At 32.0% G+C, this 23,973-nt stretch overlaps 1 protein-coding gene across 1 annotated transcript; it reads right to left on the bottom strand.

The window, feature by feature from the left end:
- Positions 1–10,097: 10,097 nt before the first annotated feature.
- LOC132034727 (protein GL2-INTERACTING REPRESSOR 2-like) lies at positions 10,098–10,484 on the bottom strand. Its single transcript, XM_059425090.1, has one exon. It carries the CDS (start codon positions 10,482–10,484, stop codon positions 10,098–10,100), a length of 387 nt encoding a protein of 128 aa, XP_059281073.1.
- Positions 10,485–23,973: the final 13,489 nt, after the last annotated feature.

Consider the following 23,973-nt stretch of genomic DNA (forward strand, 5'->3'; position numbering starts at 1 on the left):
AATTGATGAACTGATCAAACTTAGAGGATAAAAATGTGGTGCATTATCAAATAGCTTGCATTGTTTCATCATTGTGTTGAAGGATTTATTGGCTTCTAAGAATGCACTTGTGATCTATCTGCCTGTAACAAAAGTGATCTGTGACAAAGACACCTATTTACTACAACTTTCTGCAAGTAACTATGTCATTAGTTTGTCAATTTTGCAATTTGTTCAAGGTAACGCAACACTAATTAATAAATATAGTTGACAGGGGGATGTATTTATTGTCAATAAGATATTATGGAAGGATATACTATTATGATTAGGAAAAGGAAATGAGTATATAAAAACTGAATGTGAATTAGAAATTCTATGTTTCTCATATTTGCACCTTTAGAAGTTTGAATGGCTTAAATTGATCGACTTAATTCTCACTTCGTACATATCACTTATTAATTTAATTGGAGAAACATGCTCAGTGAAGATTTATATAGCTGATCCCAACTTGTTTGAGATTGGGGCATAGTCGTTGACTTTTTGTATATGTCTCTTGATTATAGTACAAAAGATCTTGTCATTTCCCTTTCTTCATTACGCTTTAATTGCGGTTTGCACTTAAAGCTCCAACATATTTTGTGGTGTTTCTACACTTCTAGCCTTTAACAATCTTCATATTTGGCTAATCATTACCTATCACAAACTGGTACAGGCTGCTAGAAAAGTGCTGGCTACATTGTTTCTTTGGTGTTGTGGAATCTGTTGAATCATGCTTTGGAGAAGTTCTCACTTCTCTGTGTCTTTCAGACTTAAATTTGTTTGGTGGCAATAGACTTGTTCATATGTGGGCATCACAGATTCACAATAAGATAAGGAGAGTTAATGAGTCATACATTTGAAATAATTTTGCAGAACAACAATTACTAGTGATTGGAAGTATTACGTTCAAGTGGGATTGGTACGTTCTTGCAACCAAAGTTACCAATCGCTTTGAATTGGAAGAATAACACTTGAGAGACTTACCTATAAGCTTTATCCTGTTTTGTTATCTCTGCATGCTCTACTCCTATACCATTGTCAGCTAAAATATTATCAAAGAAGAGGAACCTTATTGTTGAATGACCATGATCTGGAATCGACTTGTTATTGACATCTTATGGACTACTGAAGTTCTTTAGTCATGGTGAGATCATTAAAAGTAGCAAGAGTTTGGAAATATAAGACCTTCGTAGGTGGTATAATTGCTAGTTGCTTTGTTATGAATAAAGTTACTTGGTAGTTGTACTGGTAGAAGGTAGCATGTATCTGGTGAATTGGTTGAGGTGTGCGCAAGTTGGCACGTTATAAAGGAAACATACTAGTTTCTCACTTGCTCTGTAATAGCTATACGTCAATCTTGTTGAAATCATATATATGAAAAACAAAGTAGTAGGAATTTTAGCTTGACATCATTTTGCATCACTAGGTAGATGTGACATGTATACAATATGTTCAAAAGTAATGCATGCTAAGGTGGAATGTCTGAGGCTGTATTTTGACTGAAAATAGTTAACTGTGTATTTCCGAAGCTGCAACCACTGTTGGCCATGATACAAATATATGGTGTTAACCTAGCTAAGAACAATAACTTTTGAGAAAAAAACTCTTTTTCTCAGATACGACAAGATGTCCTTTTGGAAATTAAAAGAACAAGGTTGTTAACTCTATCATAAAAAAACTGTTGGGAAGTTGGGAAAAAAGACTATGTTTATGTGCCAACAGTGATGAGTTCACCTGTTTCTCAATTTATGTTTAGTTTGCCATTACTTAATTAATTTGTTTATGCATATAGTTGAGTGTTGTATGTTGTCCAATACTACCAAGTTCGTGATCAGCAGCTTGCTAATGTGCCAACAAGTCAACTACTATCTGAAATTTTGTAATTTCTATTTTCTCTATTTATATAGTGTTAGAGGTAGAAGAGGAGCCTTAGATCAACAATAAAGTTGTCTTCATGTGAACTATAGGCAGAGGCGTATATATCTTGCCCCAAGTGGTGTCACGGGATATCACTTTGTCTAAATTTTTATTAAATATGTACATATAAGCAAAATGAATGTATTGGGTATAAATAAAAAAATAGACAATGCTTGTCATTATAGTGATTTATTCATTTGTCACTTCTTTAAATGTTGACACCGCTTACAAACAATCATGCGTTGCCATTGCCTAAAGGTCACGGGTTCGAGCCGTGGAATCAGCCGCCGATACTCGCGTCAAGGTAAGCTGCCTACATCACAACCCCTTGAGGTAAGGTCCTTTCCCAGACTCAAGGCGGAGCTAGGGGCGCAAGGGGGTTCATCTGAACCTCCTTCGTCGGAAAATTACATGACATACAAGGTTAAATTTTTTGAAAATCATGGTTCCACCACCGTCAGACCCTGTTGAATGATGAATACTTTGTGCACCGGCCTTTTTTTTTTTTCCTTTTAATGTAGAGGCAGATTGATGAGTAGAGGAACTGATTGCAGAGTGGCATTGCCTGCCAAGTTGGTGTTTTCTGTTTTAAGTACTGCATCATACTAAGTAAATGCTTCTCAATATTCATTTCAGAGATTGTTGACAGTATTAATGTACTTTGCTTTGTTTTCTTATTGACTAACTAAATGTTGTGCGTCATATTATTAATGGTACAACTGATGCCAGATCTGGCTTTTTTTGTTTTTGTTCAATTAAAAGTGCCTGTGCGTATGGTGAGAGGATGGAGTGGTTGTAGTTTTGGCTATATTTTGATGTTGAATTTATTCTACTGTGATGTCGCCTTTGGTCTTTTAATTTGTTGTTTTTCTGGTTTATCTTCTAAAATTGCCAATATCTTTTTAGGAGGTTTGACTAGTTGAAAATGAAAATATTGATGTCTCTAGAGTAAATTGAAATAACTTGCAACTTGTTCGGAGGGTTGTTACCTATTGTACTGTTACTTTAAATACAATATTTGTTTTGATTGCTAACTTTAATTTTTATTGTATCTTATTGTCAAAGTCGTTATGTTACGATGAGAAGTATCATTTTATGTAATGATTGATTTGTCTGATCACATCGTTATCTTAATTATTATTTTTCATCTTGCCTTTACTTATTACTCCTACTTAATAGTCTTATTTTACCCTTTATCCTGCCTTTTTTTATGATGACTCTACCCAATACCTTACTTTTCTTCTTAAATATTATAAGGTTATTTCTTATTTTTCATATTATTTATTCGTGATATAATGAAACAACAGAAGATGATACAATCTATTCGAACATTTTATTAATCAAAACAAGAGAATGCAATACAATACGATACGTTATGAAACGATGTGTATCCAAACAAACTGTTAAACACATAGTACAACACTTAATTATGTGGCAAGATGAAAGACATGTTCTGAAGATGCCCTAATGCCTTTAGGGCTTTGGTCTAGTAGTATGATGCGATGCGATATACATGATATGTGAGTTGGACATACTGTCATCGAGTTGAACCTTATCCTGAATAAAAACTTGGTATTTAAGTGAAAGATAGAGAAATAGACCTATTATCTATAGAGTTTCGGACTATGCGCCAAAAATTGGTATTTAAGTGAAGGACAGAAAAATAGGGTTGTTTTGAATTGTGCGCCAAAAACTCACGGTATTTAAGTGAAGGATAGAGAAGTAAATGTATTATCTATCCGAGTTTATTAACCGTGCGCCACTGACCCTTAGTGATTTTTCAGTTATAAAAAAAAAAAAAAAAAAAAAAAGACGACCTGATTGATGATTTGTCTTTTCACCAATCTGTAGACCAGCCTAACTTAAAATTTTAAACTCTCATCCTCTCATGTTGGAGCCCCCCTATCCACAACTGTATTTCTATCTCTTGATTTTGGTTTTATTCAGTTTGTTTCATCAACACGCAATAGCATCTTACCTCCTTGTTAAACATAAGGGCCCGATCCTCTCTCTTTGTGTCTACAGACATACGCACATATATTGTATTGCATTTAATAGGCAAACATGTCAAGTTACTTATTCGTACCAAGTACATTTGAAGTTTTATAAGTGTACTTTTTGATTTGCACACACCTTGATTATTCCACTGATTATCTACTAGTACTTTTCATTGTGTTGGATAACCTAGCTTATCAAGACTTAGGTAAAAAAGAGAGAAACTACCTAGGTTCTCCCATGTTTTTATCCCCCCACCATTCATCACCAGGCCACACTTTTAGGTTCGGTAATAAGTATTTTTTTCATGCTCGTAATTTATTTATTTTATCTCAAGTTTGTTTTGGTGAAGGTTGTGTTCGGGAGAGTTTGGACATATCTCGACTATTTCATTAAGTACTTGCTACCTCCTACTAGCATAGATATCAGATGACTCGCCTCCTTCCTAGGCTTTAGCAAATGAAAAGAACTTAGTGTTAATTTGCTTCCGCTGAATATTAAACCCGATATCTCATAGTTCTCCTACTTTATTAGCCACTATGTATGTTGTCATGCCTTTTGGCCTTGAGCTTAGATAATTTACTGACTCTTTTATTTACACTTTGATGGGGAGAGATTCGGAGTTGTGGGAAGGGGATAGTCTTGTTAGAGATTTATCATCAGTGACAATCTTATATATCATTGAACTCTTCGATTTTCCTATTTCTAGAAGTTATCAATTATTGCATAAGTTGGTTGATCCAAATTTGTAGCTTTTGGCTTATCATCAGTGATTAATTTGGTCAACTTTCAGAGTTAAGTTGGACATAGACTATTGATTTCATAGACAACAACAACTACATTTAAGGCTGAATAAGTTGGGATCGACTATACAAATCTTCTCTAACCATGATTCTATATTTGAGCGCAACTTATATCATCATCACACCATAATGAGAAAAATAAGTCAAATGTATATAAACAATAGTAGTAATAATACTATTAAAAGTTCTCTATGTTGTTGCTAGCGTATAAATCTAAAATAAGTTAAACGTATTATCAGAAAAGCAATTCAAAATCACCGTACTAACATGACTTTCCTATTCTCAACTAGTATATATCATCCATATGATTTTTTTTCTATTGTAATATATATTTAGCTAAGTCTATATTAATCTCCTTTTTAACACCTTCACTCGCAATGATTTCACACCTACCGATGTAACACCCCGTATCTTAGAACTAAGGTCAGACTCATACCATTGGAGTTTCAGCGGAAAAATTGAAGGTTTGAACGTTTTGCGAAAATGGTTGATAGGCCTACTTCGGGCAGTGATAACTCTTTGATTAGTTGGGAATTTGGGAAAGTACCCTCAATGAAAGTTGTAGTACGTAGAAATACCTTTCTAACGATATAAGGACCAAGCCAATCAGAGATCGGATCAAGGAGATATGATCATCTCAATATGGCTAATAGTAAAGCACTTGAAATCCTATAGAATCGGCTAAGTTTTCGATACGTCTGACTTCCCGTCAAATTTCGTGCAAATCCGTTGGGAATTTGAGGAACCTTCCTCAATGAAAGTTGTATAGCTTTGAAATAGCTTTCCAACGGTAGGTCGCCCAGCCCAAACGGAGTTACGTACAAGAAGTTATGCCCATTTTACCGAACACTATGCAAAATCGACACCCGTCGCTTCTCGGGGCGCGTGAGGGCGCGTGAGAGAGCGCGCGATGGCCCCGCTTCGCGGAGAGATCGCGCAACTCTGAGTTTTTAGCTTCAGAATGTTGCGCGATGCACCCGCATCGCGGAACCATCGCGAAACGGGTCAGTTTCGGGTCAAAAGGTCGGGTTTACGCGTTTTAAGTTATATTTAAGGTTTGGGGTTTATTTCCCCAGCACCCCATTCACGAAAAATTAACCTAAGGTCAAGAAGAACAAGTCCCAAGCCTCAAGAACCCTACAAGGTAAGTTTTATCATGATTTTAGGTTGAATTCAAGTCCCTAATCTCTTTCTAACTTGAGTAAACCCATCTCAAGGTTCAAGAGTTCAAGATTTTGGAAATCCTCTTCAAAGTTAAAGTCTTTAATTCAAGTTTGAGGCATTACCAGGTATGTAGAGATACTATCTACGTGTGGGAACATCATTGTTTCTTCCCCACGCCTCATAACCCATAAATTATGATTCTCTACTAAAACTAGGGTTTCTATACCATGCTCATGATAACCCTAGGTCCATGTCCATGATTATATTATGTATGAATTGTTATAATTCCATCATTGAGTTCTTAATATTTCTTTATGATTATTGAGAATCCGTCCGTAATCCATGAAACCCATATCTTGTATTCCATGGGCTCTTGCATGCATGTTTTTAAATAAGATGATTATTTCATGAATATCCTACATATCTACAAGTTTTCATGCAACTGTATTATATAATTACTTTCATGCTATGATACAAGATACATACATACTAAAATACAATTTATTTCATGAAACCATATTTACAAGCTATTTCATGAAACCATGTTTACAAGTTATTTCGTGAAATCATGATTACAAGACAAGTACAAGTTAATTCACGAAAATCATGGGCTTTTTAGCCAACTATATTATGTTCATGTTTTTTGGGAGTTGCACAAATTACCGAGAAGGCTCGATAGCCCGAAACTACGTAGCCACCGTAGGACAAGGATCGCTCCGCCCGTATAGGACGATACCTTAATTTTTTGCGAATGGATCCATCAGTGCACGATACCATCTTATACTACGGCAAGGTATGAGGCTCGCCGGTCGCGGCGAGGACCAGACTCCACGTACCCACGTGGTGATATTATATTGTCGGTTATGAAATGCTCTCCCTACCTACCATGTTTTACTCATGCTTTATATTATATATGTATTCATGTTCATGCTCATAACCAGGTTTCAGTTTCACGTTCAGTTCTTATCTTTGTTACTTTATGTCCCATGTTATTTCATTCAGTTGCTTTACATACCAGTACATTCAATGTGCTGACGTCCCCTTTTATTGCCCGGGGGCCTGCATTTCACGATGCAGGTATTGATATACAGGACGACACATCACGCCGATGGGGACAAAGCATTTGTATCGGCTTATTGGTGAGCCCCATCTCATTCGGGGTTTAGTCAACTCTTTATTTTATGATTAGTTATGCATCTAAGGTATCCGGGGGCCTTGTCCCGATAAGTATGTTTTTCCGGTCGGACTATGATAGAGGTTTCATAGACTAGATAAGTCAGTTATGTTATGTCAGACATTTTGGAGTCGTATAGCCATTTTGGCTCATTCATGTTATTTCTGCACTCATGTTTAAACAAGTATTTTTATTAAGTATTATGACTTACTACGTTTTATAAAGGCTCATCATGCATTCACGTTATATTTTCACTCATGTATGCCTACGATGATTGACAAGCCACGTGGTTCGCTCGGTCGCATGCGATGGCACCGGGTGCCGTGTTTCGCGAGCCATGGTTCGGGGCGTGACAACCGACTGGGGCATCTATAGGTCTACACATGACATGATCAAACCATCTTAATGTATCTTTTCTCATTTCATCCCTCAATGCGTGTTACTTACACCTTCTAGCGAATGCGGCAAATTTTTTAATCTTAATATAATCTTGTATCAACATACATCCATCTTAGCATTTGCATCTCTGCAGAACTCAGCTTGTAGATATATTAGACTTTGACGGCCTAAATTCACTCTCATATAACATTGTCGGTCTTATAATTATACTGTAAAATTTATCTTTTAGTCTTTCACTCACAAAATCTATATATTTAAAATATATATTTTCTAGAGGTGGGAGCCATTGAAATTAAGATTTCAAAACGAGGGATAGTTTAAATATAGCCAGAAGAGAGGACTACAATTTTAGGGAAGGAGAAATTAATGGGGCTTTGCATGTGTATGAGTTAAAGAAGGGGTGGGAAAAAGGTGAAGAGAGTTAAATTCAGAATTGAATAAGGGAACATGCAAGGAAGGAGAGATGCCCAAATTGAGAAAGACAATAAAATAGGTCATTTAGTGTGAAAAGAGTTCAAGAAGAAACCAAAAAGGAAAGCACCAAAAACTAAAATGAAAGGGTTAAAGCACTTTTGGTTCTTCAATTATTATAATTTCGTTTTAATCCTTGTGATATCTTACTAGCATATTAATCTTTAATTAATTATATTATGCACTTTTGATTTCGTTGCTTCTGAATATTCACAGATTTACTATGATCATTAATTGTTCCATCAATTTATTACAACATGTTATGTTATATTTGTACTGTTACTCCATATTCGACAGTAATGTAGTTCTAAAATAATTTAAATATAATATAGCTTTTCCATTAAAGGATAAAAAACACACATGTTAAATGTGATGAGTTATGTATTACAAGGACCAAAATAAGAATTCACTAATAATTGAAGGACCAAAAATGCTATTTTTTCTAAATAAAAAAGGTATATATTAAGCATTTTACATTTTGCAATAAAACATAAAGGAAGGTTTAATTGAATAGGGTAGTAGAAAGATGAACACAAACATTTAATTTGTATTTATCATATGACGTAATGGCCTCATTATTCTCAACCGTCTCAATTACTGTTTGCATTTATCTGATATTATTAATTGTTCTCTCAATCAAATAAGTATATCAAATATAACTGCTACCCTCTTGTTTTTCAATGCTCTAACTACCCAACCTCAATCCATTTCAATTTACCAGAATTACCCTTTTGTTATTGCATCATAACAAATATCTTTGACCTAATTAATTAAAACACCACATGCATGTACATCGTATTGTATCATCACATTGATTATTTGGATTTATAACAATATTGACATTGAACTACTTTCTAGATTACTACAGTCCTTTGATATATCCTCGTAATGTGCATCGTATTTTTTTTTTTTCATCTGATGTCCTGTTTCCACTTTCGACTGCGATTAATTCGGATTCACGTAGCATAAGGTCCATTAAAGAGCAAAAATGTTCCCTATCATGATTTTTCTATTCTAAGATCCGAAGTCGAGACTCCTGATTAAGAGCGGAGGAATCCTGTCCATCCCATCACAACTTTTGGTGGTGTGCCATTGCTACTATTGCTTTACGTCACTCGAACCTCTGTTCATGGTTAACATTTTGAACTTTGGACTTCATGGTGTACTTTTTTTCATATTTACATAGAAATATTCATCGTTGTTGTTATTGTCTTTTCCCCGGATGCTATGTACTGCTTCTCCTATCACATTGTCTCGTTGTTGTTACCGCTTTCTTTATTTTCGTATCCCTGTCCAAGTGGTTAATCTATCCCTGTCCAAGTGGTTAATCTGTTGAGTCAATTCTCAGTATGATACATGTTTAAAATGAGACTCCGATATGCCCGAGAGGAATACAAGAGCCATTAGGGCTATAGTTATTGGCATTCCTTTTAATTGTGGCAAAAATAGTGCCTCAATTAGTCATTGAATTTGACATACAATTTTTGTCTATGCTAACTCTTCAAAAATACGGTTGGGTGTGTGGCGGATCCTTCAAAAGCTAGTATTTTTAAAGGATTCGATACGGGTACAATAACATTTTTAGAGAGTCAGAACTCAGAAGTTTGCAAGAATATCCTTTATCATAGGTGATCTACGATCTACTCTGTTTTGCCAAAGTGAAGTAGCAAACCTCTGTTTTCCATGCTAAAAAGTGAAAATAAGAAGTTCCTAGATTGCTGGTTAAACTGACATCTTTCTTTTAAAAGAGTAGTTGACTAACTGAGATCAACTGACAATGCTAACGTGTCATGCTCTGATTGGATAACAACCAAAAAGTCTTTGCAAATAAATGGAGAAATTTACCTAATATATATTTTTCTTTTCATAGGAAAATGTAGGCACTTCTAGTTGGCCCATTTACACTGCAAAAGACGCAACATACCTTACAACTCATTAACCCCACAACTTCTTCCTAGTACTTAAAAGGAGTGACAAACATAACCGAAAGCTTCAAAATATTTAAAAATTAACAAATAAAACAAGGAAACTAACACTATTTAAGCTCCAAATTCCCATTTCTACTCTTCAATTTTCAAGTCAAAATGGAGCTCAAATAGTGCTATTTATAGAAATTAAACAGGGGAATTTCTTGATTTTCTTGATATGATCAAAACCTAAGTGCGCCTCCTCCTAGTACTTGTATTTTTGGACTCACACACAACATCAAGCAAACAAGTGGTCTTGCATTTGGGGCATTTTGGTTCACCCTCAGCTAGCATGACATACATCAAGCACCTTGGACAGCCCACCAACACCATGGATGTTGTGGTTTCCGGGCTGCTGACGTGGCGTTGATGGGAAGGCGAATCATCTGATGACACGCATGAGCTTGTTGGTGATGATGTCATTGACCTGTTAGGTGACGACTCTTGCATCCTTATTGGATGCTGATCAATGTGGTGTTGGTGCTGGTCATGGTGGTTGTGATGGTTCATCGCCCTTGGTGGTGATAAATTCAACCTCAAGTCAAGTTTGGGACCATTTCCATTCCTCCTACTCATGGCTCGTTATTTGAAATTTTTGAATAATCCTGAAATCAAATGACAAAAAAAAAAAAACCATGAGAAATAATTAATAAACAGGATCAAAAATCATTATTCTTTCGTTTCGACACAAGAAAAAATGATTTTTCTACACCCCTTTCTTGTGTTGAAGAATAAAACAAGATCAAGAATCATTATTCTTTCGTTTTCAACACAAGAAAAAAAAAAGAATTTTTCTACGTCCCTTTCTTGTGTCTAAGAATAAAACAGGATCAAACATCATCATTCTTTCATTTGGACACGAGAAAAAATGATTTTTAACAGGATAAAAAATCACCATTCTTTCGTTTCCACACAAGAAAGGAAAAAAAAAAAAAATTCTACACCCCTTTCTTGAGTCGAAGACTACGAAGACGAATAACCGCAAAACATATGAAAATAATTTTTTGGTGTGTTAGGACGGAGCTAAAGCTGGCAAAGTTGAACAACCTTTTCTACCGATTACTTTTTGTATATATATATATATCATTTTGAACACTCTTAGCGAAATTCCTGGCTTCGCCAATGTTCCTGTGTGATCATTTTATGACAAAGATTTTGTAGTAGTAGTAGTATACCTTAAGAGATTCTTGTGAACCAGCAGCAGCACCTCCACAACTAAGATGATATTTTTTTTGAAGAAGTTGTTGTTGATGATGATTATGAACTTGGACTTGTAAAAGCCATTATATATAAGGGGAACTATAGAGGGCAAAAATGGGATTGCATTAAAGGTTAATTTAATTACAATGAAGATGATAGGAGGGAGAGGGAGTTGGGGGTGGGGTGGAAGAGAGAGTCTTAAATTGGAATTTAATTGAATTGAAGGTGGAACAGTACAATAGATAGTTGTAAATAGAAGGGCAGAAAATGTATTAATTGTTGGAAAAATCCCAAGAAAGTTTGCAGAAAAAGGAAAATTGGAGTAAATATTGCAATTACAACTAATTAGTGCATGCAGTGTAAAGGGGTGTTTGGGTGGGGGGTTTGTGGGGAAGGGGGGTGTCTTTCATTCATTGCTTAAGAGAGTCGGTGTGTGAAAGGTGTATATAACCATTACTACTGTGTGTTTGTGTGTGTGAACCAATACATACAATATACATACATATATATAATATGTATATGTACATGTACAAACATTAAGAAAAAGCCATCATAGCCTTTAAAGCCAAAACTAGATTTTCTAACACATCCAACTACATCCTTATTAATTTCAATAGCTATCTATAATAAATTCTTGAGTTACGTATGATGGGCTTTTGTAAATATAGTTAACGAAATGAATGAGAGCATTACACCACCCTTTTGAGTGATCATATTTTTATTTCTCTCATTATTATGGATTCTTTAGACCGTGGCTAATTTTTCTTTTTATTAAATTGAACGATCTAAACTTTTATAAGTTATTGCAAATTTTAGATGGCAGTATAATATTTTGTCTGTAAGATTGATCATTATATAATCAAACACTAGACTAGAGGATAACATTGTCCGAATGGTACTTTCTCAAGGGTTATATGTGTATAATTTTTAAGCAGAATACATTAATAGACCCTCAAACTTGACCTCAGCTAGCAAGTATGCCTTCCAAATTTGGTATAAACTATATATTATTATTATTATTATTATTATTATTATTATTATTATTATTATTATTATTTGGTGGGAGGAGTGTGGAAGGATAATTCTTCTTGATTTTCATTAAAATTGACAGCTTATTAATATTAATTCATAATCAAAATATAGAACTCAAACATTAGAAGTTCAACAAATATATTAAGCCGCAATAAATAGTATTCAATACTAAACTTGAAAATTAAGTTGGGCCGATATATGTTAAATAATGCTAATAAGTTGCTCATCCTCATAACTTTGGCGGCGACATAAAAGTATTTTCATGAATTTAAAACCGTTATTTAAAAAGCCTCTTTTTCTTCTTTCTCTTTCAATTTTTCTTTGCAATTCATGATAAATTTTTTTGTCCCTTTTTTTCTTTTCGTAACAAGTAATTTGCTAACTCGCGTATATTAGCTTATTGTAATGTTTATAAAATTGATAACTAAAAATACCTACACACGAAAAGATAAGAAAAACATTGTTGGTTTCTTCTAATTTCTTGTTTAAAAGGGTTGATTTATGCAAATGTCCTTTTTTACACCATCATTCAGATTTTGTTTGCTATTTTAAAATTGCCATAATACATAAATAGGCCTCAGCTGACAAGTATGTCCTCCAATTTTGGTTGTGCACAAGTAGGCAACTCAACTTGTATAAAGTTGAACAAGTAAACACAAATGTTGACGTGGAACTGACATGGCAAATAAATTTTGGAGGTGCCACTTCAGTGCCACATCAGTGCCACGTGAGCATTCGTGTTTACTTGTTCAACTTTATACAAGTTGAAGTGCCTACTTATGGCTAAGTGATGTGTCTCACGTGTATTTTTTAATATTAAAGTGAAATAATTGTCTGGTTGGGATGTAAACACGAGGTGCACATCTACATTTTCCATCTGGTGGTTGCGAATTTCACGCATATTTGTCTGATCCGCGATCATTAACTCCAATTTTACTTGCCCATTTAAAATATGGATAAACGAATTAGCTCTCTTAACCCGCAATAAAATAGATTGAAAGTTGGTTGAACAAAAACGAATCAAAACCTTGTTTCAAATTTCATCCGTATTCGTCTGATCCGCCGATCATTAACTCATATTTAACTTGCCCATTTGGAATATCGATAAATGAATTAACTCGTTTTTAACCCGCAATAAAATAGATTGAAAGTTGGTTGAACAAAAACGGATCAAAGCCTTGTTTCAAATTTCACCCATATTTGTCTAATCCGTCGATCATTAACTCCTATTTAACTTTCTCATTTAGAATATGGATAAATGAATTAACTCGTTTTTAACCTGCAATAAAATAGATTGAAAGTTGGTTGAACAAAAGTTGAGCAAAACCTTGTTTCAAATTTCACTCGTATTTGTTCGATCCGCCGATCATTAACTCGTATTTAACTTGCCATTTAGAATATGGATAAATGAATTAACTCGTCTTTAACCCACAATTAATAAGATTGAAAGTTGGTTGAACAAAAAACGAATCAAAAGCTTGTTTCAAATTTCACCCGTATTTGTTTGATCGGCTGATCATTAACTCATATTTAACTTGCCCATTTAGAGTATGGATAAATGAATTAACTTGTTTTAACCCGCAATAAAATAGATTGAAAGTTGGTTGAACAAAAACGGATCAAAACCTTGTTTCAAATTTCACCCGTATTTGTCTGATCCGTCAATCATTAACTCGTATTTAACTTGCCCATTTAGAATATGGATAAATGAATTAACTCATTTTTAACCCGCAATAAAATAGATTGAAAGTTGGTTGAATAAAAAAGGATCAAAAGCTTGTTTCAAATTTCACCCGTATTTGTCTGATCTGCCGGTCATTAACTCGTATTTAACTTGCCCATTTAGAATATGGATAAATGAATTAACTCGTTTTTAACCCGCAATAAAATAGATAGAAAGTTGGTTGAACAAAAACGGATAAAACTTGTTTCAAATTTCACCCGTATTTGTCTAATTCGCCAATAACAAATGAATTAACTCATTTTTAACCTGCAATAAAATAGATTGAAAGCCAGTTGAACGAAAACGGATCAAAACCTTGTTTCAAATTTCACCCATATTTGTCTGATCCGCCGATAATTAACTCGTATTTAACTTGCTAATTTAGAATATGGATAAATGAATTAACTCGTTTTTAACCCGCAATAAAATAGATTGAAAGTTGGTTGAATAAAAAGCAGATCAAAATCTTGTTTCAAATTTCACCCATATTTTTCTGATTCGCCGATCATTAACTCGCATTTAACTTTCCCATTTAGAATATGGATAAATGAATTAACTCATTTTTAACCCGCAATAAAATAGATTGAAAGTTGGTTGAACAAAAAACAGATCAAAAGCTTGTTTCAAATTTCACCCGTATTTGTCTGATCCGCCGATCATTAACTCATAATTAACTTGCCCATTTAGAATATGGATAAATGAATTAACTCGTTTTTAACCCAAAATAAAATAGATTGAAAGTTGGTTGAACAAAAACGGATCAAAACCTTGTTTCAAATTTCACCCGTATTTGTCTGATCCGTCGATCATTAACTCGTATTTAACTTGCCCATTTAGAATATGGATAAATGAATTAACTCATTTTTAACCCGCAATAAAATAGATTGACAGTTGGTTGAATAAAAAGCAAATCATAATCTTGTTTCAAATTTCACCCGTATTTGTCTGATCCGCCGATCATTAACTCGTATTGAACTTGCCTATTTAGAATCTGGATAAATGAATTAACTTGTTTTTAACCCACAATAAAATAGATTGAAAGTTGGTTGAACAAAAACGGATAAAATCTTGTTTCAAATTTCACCCGTATTTGTCTAATCTGCCGATAATAAATGAATTAACTTGTTTTTAACCGGCAATAAAATAGATTAAAGCTAGTTGAACAAAAACGGATCAAAACCTTGTTTCAAATTTCACCCATATTTGTCTGATCCGCTGATCATTAACTCGTATTTAACTTGCCTATTTAGAATATGGATAAATGAATTAACTCGTTTTTAACCCGCAATAAAATTGATTGAAAGTTGGTTGAACAAAAACAGATCAAGTTCTTTTTTCAAATTTCACTCGTATTTGTCTGATCCACTGATCATTAACTCGTATTCAACATGCCCATTTGGAATATGGATAAATGAATTAACTCATTTTTAACCCGCAATAAAATAGATTGAAAGTTGGTTGAACAAAAAAGGGATCAAAATCTTGTTTCAAATTTCGTATTTGTCTTATCCATCGATCATTAACTCATATTTAACTTGCCCATTTAGAATATGGATAAATGAATTAATTCGTTTTTAACCTACAATAAAATAGATTGAAAGTTGGTTGAACAAAAACGGATCAAAACTTTGTTTCAAATTTCACCCATATTTGTCTGATCCGCCGATCATTAACTCGTATTTTACTTGCCCATTTAGATTATGGATAAATGAATTAACTCATTTTTAACGCGCAATAAAATAGATTAAAGTTGGTTGAACGAAAACAGATCAACCTTGTTTCAAATTTCACCTGTATTTTTCTGATCCGCAGATCATTAACTCATATTTAACTTTCCCATTTAGAATATGAATAAGTGAATTAACTCCTTTTTAACCTGCAATAAAATAGATCGAAGGTTGGTTGGAACAAAAACGGATCAAACCTTGTTTTAGAAAAGTAGAGAGTTGTATGTGGTGGGTTGGGGTGTATATATATTAATTGTGTCATTCATGCACATAGTCAAGTATGACTAATATTCAGAAGCTCAATATTCTAAATGAAATCAATGGTCCTGACAAAGCATTGAGTTTTTTCCCACCTAAAAATTTATCACCTTATGTTATATCGTCTAGAAATTTAATTGATGATATACATCGGTTTTCTTATCCAATTTTTTGTTTCTAATTCCTCACCTCATCAAGGTCATATATGTCTTCACAATTTCTGGATTTTTATTAATAAATGTAGGAGAATGCGTCGTTTGTATTAAAGGCTAGTGGAGGTTGGGAGCTAAATTGTGCAATAACCTCTCCATGGGAAATGTATACAAGTAATGTTAAAGCTTACGCAATTGATAGTCAAACAACAAATAAGTTGCATATTTTTCAAATTTTGAATGAAATCAATGTTGCCGTAACAATGAAGTTGCATAAAAACCCATCAAACAACTTTAGAAATCTAAAATTGTCCTTCATAGAGACGTCGACTAGAAGTATAAGATTGCTGGCCTGAGAGAAAGTGGCCACTCTCTCAAGAAAGATGGCCCAATTTCTCTTCTTTTTTTCTTTTTGATTTTGTCTTTTTTTTCTTCTTCTTTTTTTTTTCTTCTTTTTTTTAATCGGGGAAGTTTTAGAATGCTAAAGGATGGAAGTGAAGGATGCATGCCGAATCTCTAATTAACTTGGACACATATAAAATTGTTGATTCATTTGATGTTTTGATGATTATCAAATAAAGTACAGTTATTAATGATTCAAATGATTTATTGAGTGTATTATTAGTTGAATTAAATAATTTGTGTTGTTGGCTTAATGTGTATCATGTGTTGAACCAAGTTTGTAAGACGGCTCTTATTTCATTTGGAACTGGAATAGCGTGAACTAACTCCTAGTCTAACTAAAAAATTAAAAAGGAGTGTCTACGCAGCTGAATTTTATGAAAAAGTTAATTAGAAAATAATGCTATAGAAATACAAACGCGATTGGAGATAAAATTTGTAATATATTCTTACTTGTTGATCGAGAAATATTAATTTTGATTAGAACTTGTAGCGATATACCCAGTCATATAGTATAGACTATCATAAAACATTTTCACCTGTAGCAAAGTTGAATACTACTAGATTATTTTTGTCTATTGCTTCGAATTTAACTTGAATTGGCCACTACATCAATTCGATGTAAAGACTGTTTTTTCATGAGAACCTTTTAGAAGAAGCATGCATGAATATCCATAGTGCTTTACTATTTCATAAAGTGGAGTTGTATGCAAATTGAAGAAGACACTATATAGACTGAAACAATTAGCAAGAGCATTGTTTGAACGATTTAACTTAGCTATGAGGAGGTATGGCTTAAAAGTTAAAACAAAGCAATTCAGATCATATTTAATCCTAAATCATCAAAAAGGGGTTATAACTGCTTTAATTATTTTTGTTGATGAGATGATAATTACAGGTAGGGGTGTACAAAGCCAACCGACAAACCGCACCAAACCAATAATCCGAATCAAATTGAGAAAAAAACCCGATTAGTGGTTTGATTTGACTTGGTTTGGTTTTAAAAAGAAAAACCCGAACACTATTGGTTTGGTTTGGTTTTAACTAAAAAAAGTCAACCCGAATCAAACCAACCCGACATTACATTTATAAAATTTCAAACATATTTTATACATAAAAATATTTATTTATAATGTACTTTACAAATTTTTTATCTTTTAACATATTATTTCAAGCTTGGAATTAGAATTTTGAATGGTCCAATAAATTTTATAGTCAATGATATTAGTAACTCAAATAAAACTCAATAAAAATCAAATCAATATTACTAATGCTAACAAAAGTAATTCATATCTAACACTGGAATGACAATAATGTTTATATCTATTCTTTAGTTTAGAAGGTGAAAATACATAACTTAATTTTATTTTTTTCTTTAATATTTAGTCATGTAATTAATACTTATTAGCCGTATTTATTTTAGCATGACTTAGTACTTTTAGACTATGATCATTTTCTACGTGCCTTACAAACTAGCCATATTTATTGTAACATGACTTAGTACTTTTAGATTATGATCATTTTATTTTATGCAATTTCATTAATTTTTTTTTCGTCGAATATTTTAGTACAATTTCATTTCTCATCTCACATTTTGTGTTATTTTCTTAATAAATATCGTTATTAGATAGTCATATCTTACTAAGACTAAAGAAATATTTCAAGTACAAGTTATATGTTTTATATGAAAACTTTACCGGGAAAAACCGGAGAAAACCCGATGTTGAAAAACCTCAACTTTTGTTGGTTTGGTTTAGTTTATGGATTTAAAAACCCAATGCAATTGGTTTGGTTTGGTCTTTAAAAAACCCGAACCAGTCCGGTCCATGTACACCCCTAATTACAGGAAACGACGAGGATATCTCTAATATTGTGAAAAAACATATGCAATAGAACTCGAGGACTAAAATATTTTTTTGGGAATTAAATTAGCTTGATCAAGTCAAGACGTTTTTCTTTCACAACGAAAATATATGCTCTAGCATCCAAATTGTCAACCTCCCTCTAGGCTGATATGCTTAGAAAAACTAAAAAATTAGTAACTAAGAGAAACACAAATAGGAAAAGCGTTTAGAAAATTAATTAGATTAATTACCTCGCAACCAAAGGCGCAAAGTTCATACGAGCTTTATATTAACGATTATTTATACAAGACTGTTGCAACTTGCAATATACTCTTTTTTTTTTTTTTAGTTTATGAACCAAAGTGTAGCGGAGAAAGGTTACTAATTTCAGAACCTTTGATTTGTTATTATCTATATACTATATATGTATAGTATTTTTTATATGTGCCTCTATTCTGATAAGTGGTCTAAATTACTTAAGGGTGCACATTTAGCCCAATCACCATGATCATAACAAAGTGGTCTAAATTCCTTATTACTCGATTATTTTTGGAGATTCTTAAATAACAGATTTCATGGCATATGGACAACAGAGGAAGTTCATACATCATTGTTTCAGCATAAACTTTTGTGAGGTGGTAATATTAAAAAATAAACTTACAACTTTATGCTACATCATGTGTCAGACTTTATCACATTTTTCATGATTTGATTCAATTTTTGTTGATGCTATATGTGTACTTACAAATTCATTGACTTGACACACAATTCTCTTAAAAATTTAAACGGGATACTACATGTAAATGCACGAAACTCGTTTGCATCAAACTATATTAACATATTATGATAAGTAATTTAATGCGAAAAAATATTTATTAATCAATCATGATTAAGTGTAAGAAGTGTAAGTACAAAAATGTATCACAAATATATTAATTTGGAATCAACACCCGAAGCAGACAAATTTCTAGATTGATTTTCTTTAATATTATTTAGTGGTCCTAATATAAACTGGCTGAGATTATTTTTCTGAGGAATTAAGTTATAAAGCCCGTTTGGCTTAACTGAAAATAGCTGATAAGCATGAAGTGTTGAAATTCCATAGATTAATCAAACTACCAACTCAGAAATTGCGAAGGGCTGCTACAATGGTCACACACAGTTTCTGTTTATGGAAACTATCAATCAATGTGGCAAACAATAGTTGACCGTGGCATTAATGGTAATATTAATGCATTCTATTTACAGAAAGAAAGCTTATTAATTTAACTCCACATGATTCGAGAAATTAGAAAGAAGTTACAATTTCTAATTCTCACTATTTATAGAAGTATCTATTTTTGACTTTTAAATATTGCTTCTTAAAAGGAAAAATAATTTCCCCCCTTTAATTTTGTGAAAAAGCTCAAATAACCCCCTCAACATTGGATAATGAATATTGCTCCCCTCCTATCTCAATATCTCTGCTATTAAAAAGGTGAATCGATAAAAAAATCAATTTAATTGGTTTGATTTAGTGTATTTGAAATCAATTTAATTGATTTGATTTTTTAAGTAAAAATCGACTCAAACCAAACCGTGTTTGTACAGTAAAAGTATAATGTATTACTTGGTAGCATCAAGTTCTATCCTTCCTTGAACTAACATAAATTTAATAAATATACTAAAAATCAATTAAGTATCTTCCACAAAGACTTCAATTTGGTAAGAAATTAGAATTTTTATAAGAAAATTAAGACAATAAGTTAGTACAGTAGTAAATTTCAATTTATAACTTGAATTATTAATTATATTTTTATAAGTCCTAATTTAGGCTTAGAAGTGTAAAATGAATTTAAAATAGTAAAAGAAAAACATTTGCAGTCTAAAACTGAGTAAATTGTTTTATTTTCTTATATGAAGTTGAAGGGAATATAATCTTCACTCAAATTTTAGAATACAGATTTTCCTATAAATTTAATTAGATGGAATTTCTCAAAAAAGGTTTCCCAAAAACTATAGCAAAATCAAGTCCAAGAGCCACCTATTAATAATCGTAGATCATGGCGTTTTTTCTTCTTTGATTGTCCATTTTCCCTTTTCCTAGTCATAGTCAACAATAATTATTATGATCAATTTTGATTTGATTAGTAAAATATCCTTAAAAGTGTTTCACGTTGAATCACAGTAAAACTTTATTCTCATTATTCAAAAAAACCAATTATGATACATGTTCATATGTCAAACATTGTTGCTCGAGATGCAATGTTCGTAACCATAGTTATAAGCTTTTAGTATGTTTTACTATTAATAGTTTTCACAAGAAAAAAATGCTACTCTACCTAAACTATGGGTTTAATAAAGAGGACGGGCAAGTTGGAGCACGTTAAGGCTGGTTCTTAATTTAGTGGCAAAATATTTAATTCTGGACCAAAAAAATACTTAATTAGAGATAGGGAAAAAAAAGATAATGTTACATATATTTTCTTAAAATATTTAAAATTATCATTTTTCACGAAGGAAGCACTTGAAAGAAATGATCGTTGTATAAATAATTTATTTTTTATATTTAATTATTTAATATTATTTCGCATTAGTACTAAGGCTGCATTTGTCCTATTGCCCAAAAATATTAAAGTCCCACTTCCCGAATTTGATCTAGATCGAAAATTTTATAATATTAACTAAAATTGGAAATTGTGGGTCAAAGTTGTGTTATTCAATTTGGTTTCTATAGATGGAGGAGAAAAGTTGTATAATTCATTCTTCATTTCCACGAAATGAGTATGTCGCTTTGACATTGAACAATAAATGTTGACAAAAAATAAAACAATATATATAGCTTTTAAATTTAAACATCTAAAAGACAATATATCCCTATTTTGTGTTGGTCTTTAATTTTTGTTCCTCGTAATAAATAATTTTTCACTGGATGTGAGTTTATATTGTTGCATCATAATATGCCACAAGTTATTCCCCTAATGACGAAAAAACTAGGGTAAATTACGTATATATATACATATTAAGGAGAAATATTTACGAAACGTGACGATAGTTTTCTATTTACAAAACATAACATAACATTACAAACCCTATAACAAACATATATTTTTATAAAAAAAAAAAAAAAAAAAAAAATTATTTTTATTTTTTTTAAAAATATATTTTTATTTTTATTTTTTATATTTTTTCGCTCCAAAATTTATGTATGAAATGTGTATATCTCTATATCAAGGCTTAAAAAGTTCGCTCAAAATTTAGTGTATGAAAATATGTATATCTCGCTCAAGGCTTAAAAAGTTCGCTCAAAATTTAGTGTATGAAAACGGTATGAAAAATGAAATGTGTATATCTCGTTCGAGGCAAAAATCACCTCAAAATTATATGTATGAAAATGGTATGAAATTTGTATCTCGCTCAAGGCTTAGAATTTCGCTCACATTTTTGTGTATAAAGTTCATGTTAAATTTCTCTAAAATTAATACAACTACAACAACATTGTATACAACTTTGATACAACATTCAAGACTTAAAATAATCACTTAAATTTTTGTTTATGAAATGTGTATATCTTGCTCAAGGCTTAAAAAATTCGCTCAAATTTTGTGTCGGAAAAACGTATGAAATGTGTATATCTCGATCAAGGTTTAAACATTATGCTCAAAATTGTATGTATGAAAATGGTATGAAATTTGTATCTCGCTCAAGGCTTAGAATTTCGCTCACATTTTTGTGTATAAAGGTCATGTTAAATTTCTCTAAAATTAATACAACTACAACAACATTGTATACAACTTTGATACAACATTCAAGACTTAAAATAATCACTTAAATTTTTGTTTATGAAATGTGTATATCTCGATCAAGGTTTAAACATTATGCTCAAAATTTTATGTATGAGAAATGGTATGAAATGTGTATATCTCGATCAAGACTTAAACATTATTCAAATTGTTGTGTATGAGAACTATATTAAAAATATCTCTACTAAGACTTACATTTTATTCACATTTTTGTATGAAAAACTATATTAAAAATTTAAGCTTTAATACACATTTCATACATATATATATATATATATATATATATATATATATATATATATATATATATATATATATATATATATATATATATAGATATATTTTAAAAATAAATTTTAAAAAAAAATTAATTTTTTTTAAGTTTAAAATATTTTTTTTTTTAAAAATTATTTTTAAAAAAAATTATTTTCGAAAATAAAATATTTAAAAAACGAAAAATATATGAAAACTATCGTCACGTTTTGTAAATATTTCTCCTTAACATGTATATATACATAGTTTTCCCAAAATACTATAGGTCGATTGCTAAAGGACGAAAACTAAAGACCATCCATTTGAAGGACAAAAATTAAAGACCAGCCTATTTGAAGGGAAATTTGTGCAATTTTTTATTTTGAAGCACCCATAAGATCTGAGAGTGGCCCAAAATTCTGTTATACTAACATTTTGGGGAAATTCACATATAGACGATTTTGTGATCATCATTTAAGCCATGGTCTAAGTTCATAATTTTTTTTTAAATTTTTAATTTTTTTATTTTTTTTAAATATAGCTACTTCATAAACAACTTTAAACATACAGGAATGAAATTACAAAAATTCGCATCCAAATATATAAATTTTGTCTAAAATTTGACATATTGTTGTGTAGGCAAATTCCGACACGTGTCTGAAGTTTAGCTTGCCAAGGCTAAACTTCAGACACATACTTCTGACATATGTGTCTAAAGTTTGTCCTGCCAAAGTCAAACTTCAACCATACAAATATACTAAAGTTTGTCTTGACAAAGCCATACTTCATACATACAATTAGGTAGGGCTGAGCATAAATACCGAAAACCGAAAAACCGAACCGAACCTAAACTTCAACAAACCGAACCGAACCGAACCGAACCTAAACTTCAACAAACCGAACCGAACCGAACCGAATTAGTTTGGTTTGGTGTTTGGTGTCCATCGTCAAAAAACCGAAACCGAAATAAGAACCGAAGTTTGATAAAAAAATCGAAAAAATCGAACGCGCAAAATTTAATACATTATCCAAAAAAATTAAAATAGTCCGGGCCCATTAAGTTTAAAGCAAAAAAAAACCTAATTGTAATAAGTCCTCTTTTGCATTTGTATCCCTAATTTTCCACTTCAATTGAAAAAATCAAATATCCTCAATAAAGAAAGGTAACTAGGATGTCTCTTTAGGATTAATGTATGTCCTTTATGTGTTTTCTTAATTATTTTTACGGTATGTATATAACACCTAGTAATCCTATGTCATGATTATAGTTTTCGTTCTTGTGTATCTGTTTGTTTGATTTTGATTTCAATTTATCGATTTTATGTTTTATTGCTTTTGAGAATATGAATTAGTGTCAATGGAATCGCTTCTAATATTATATTAAAAAATCGAATTGAAAAAAACCGAACCGAACCGTACTTTAAAAAACCGAAACTGAAAGAACCGAACCGAACTAGTTTGGTTCGGTATTTGGTGTCCACCTTCAAAAAACCGAACCCGAAATATCCAAACCGAAGTTTGATAAAACCGAACCGAAAAACCGAACGCCCACCCCTACAATTAGGGTGTACATGGACCGGATTGATTCGAATTTTTTAACTACTAAACCAAACCAATTTTGTCGGGTTTTTAAATTTATACACCAAACCAAACAAATAAAATTCGGGTTTTTCAACTTCGGATTTTCTCGGAT

This window comes from Lycium ferocissimum, chromosome 10, assembly GCF_029784015.1.
Source record: "Lycium ferocissimum isolate CSIRO_LF1 chromosome 10, AGI_CSIRO_Lferr_CH_V1, whole genome shotgun sequence".
NCBI classification, from domain to species: domain Eukaryota; kingdom Viridiplantae; phylum Streptophyta; class Magnoliopsida; order Solanales; family Solanaceae; genus Lycium; species Lycium ferocissimum.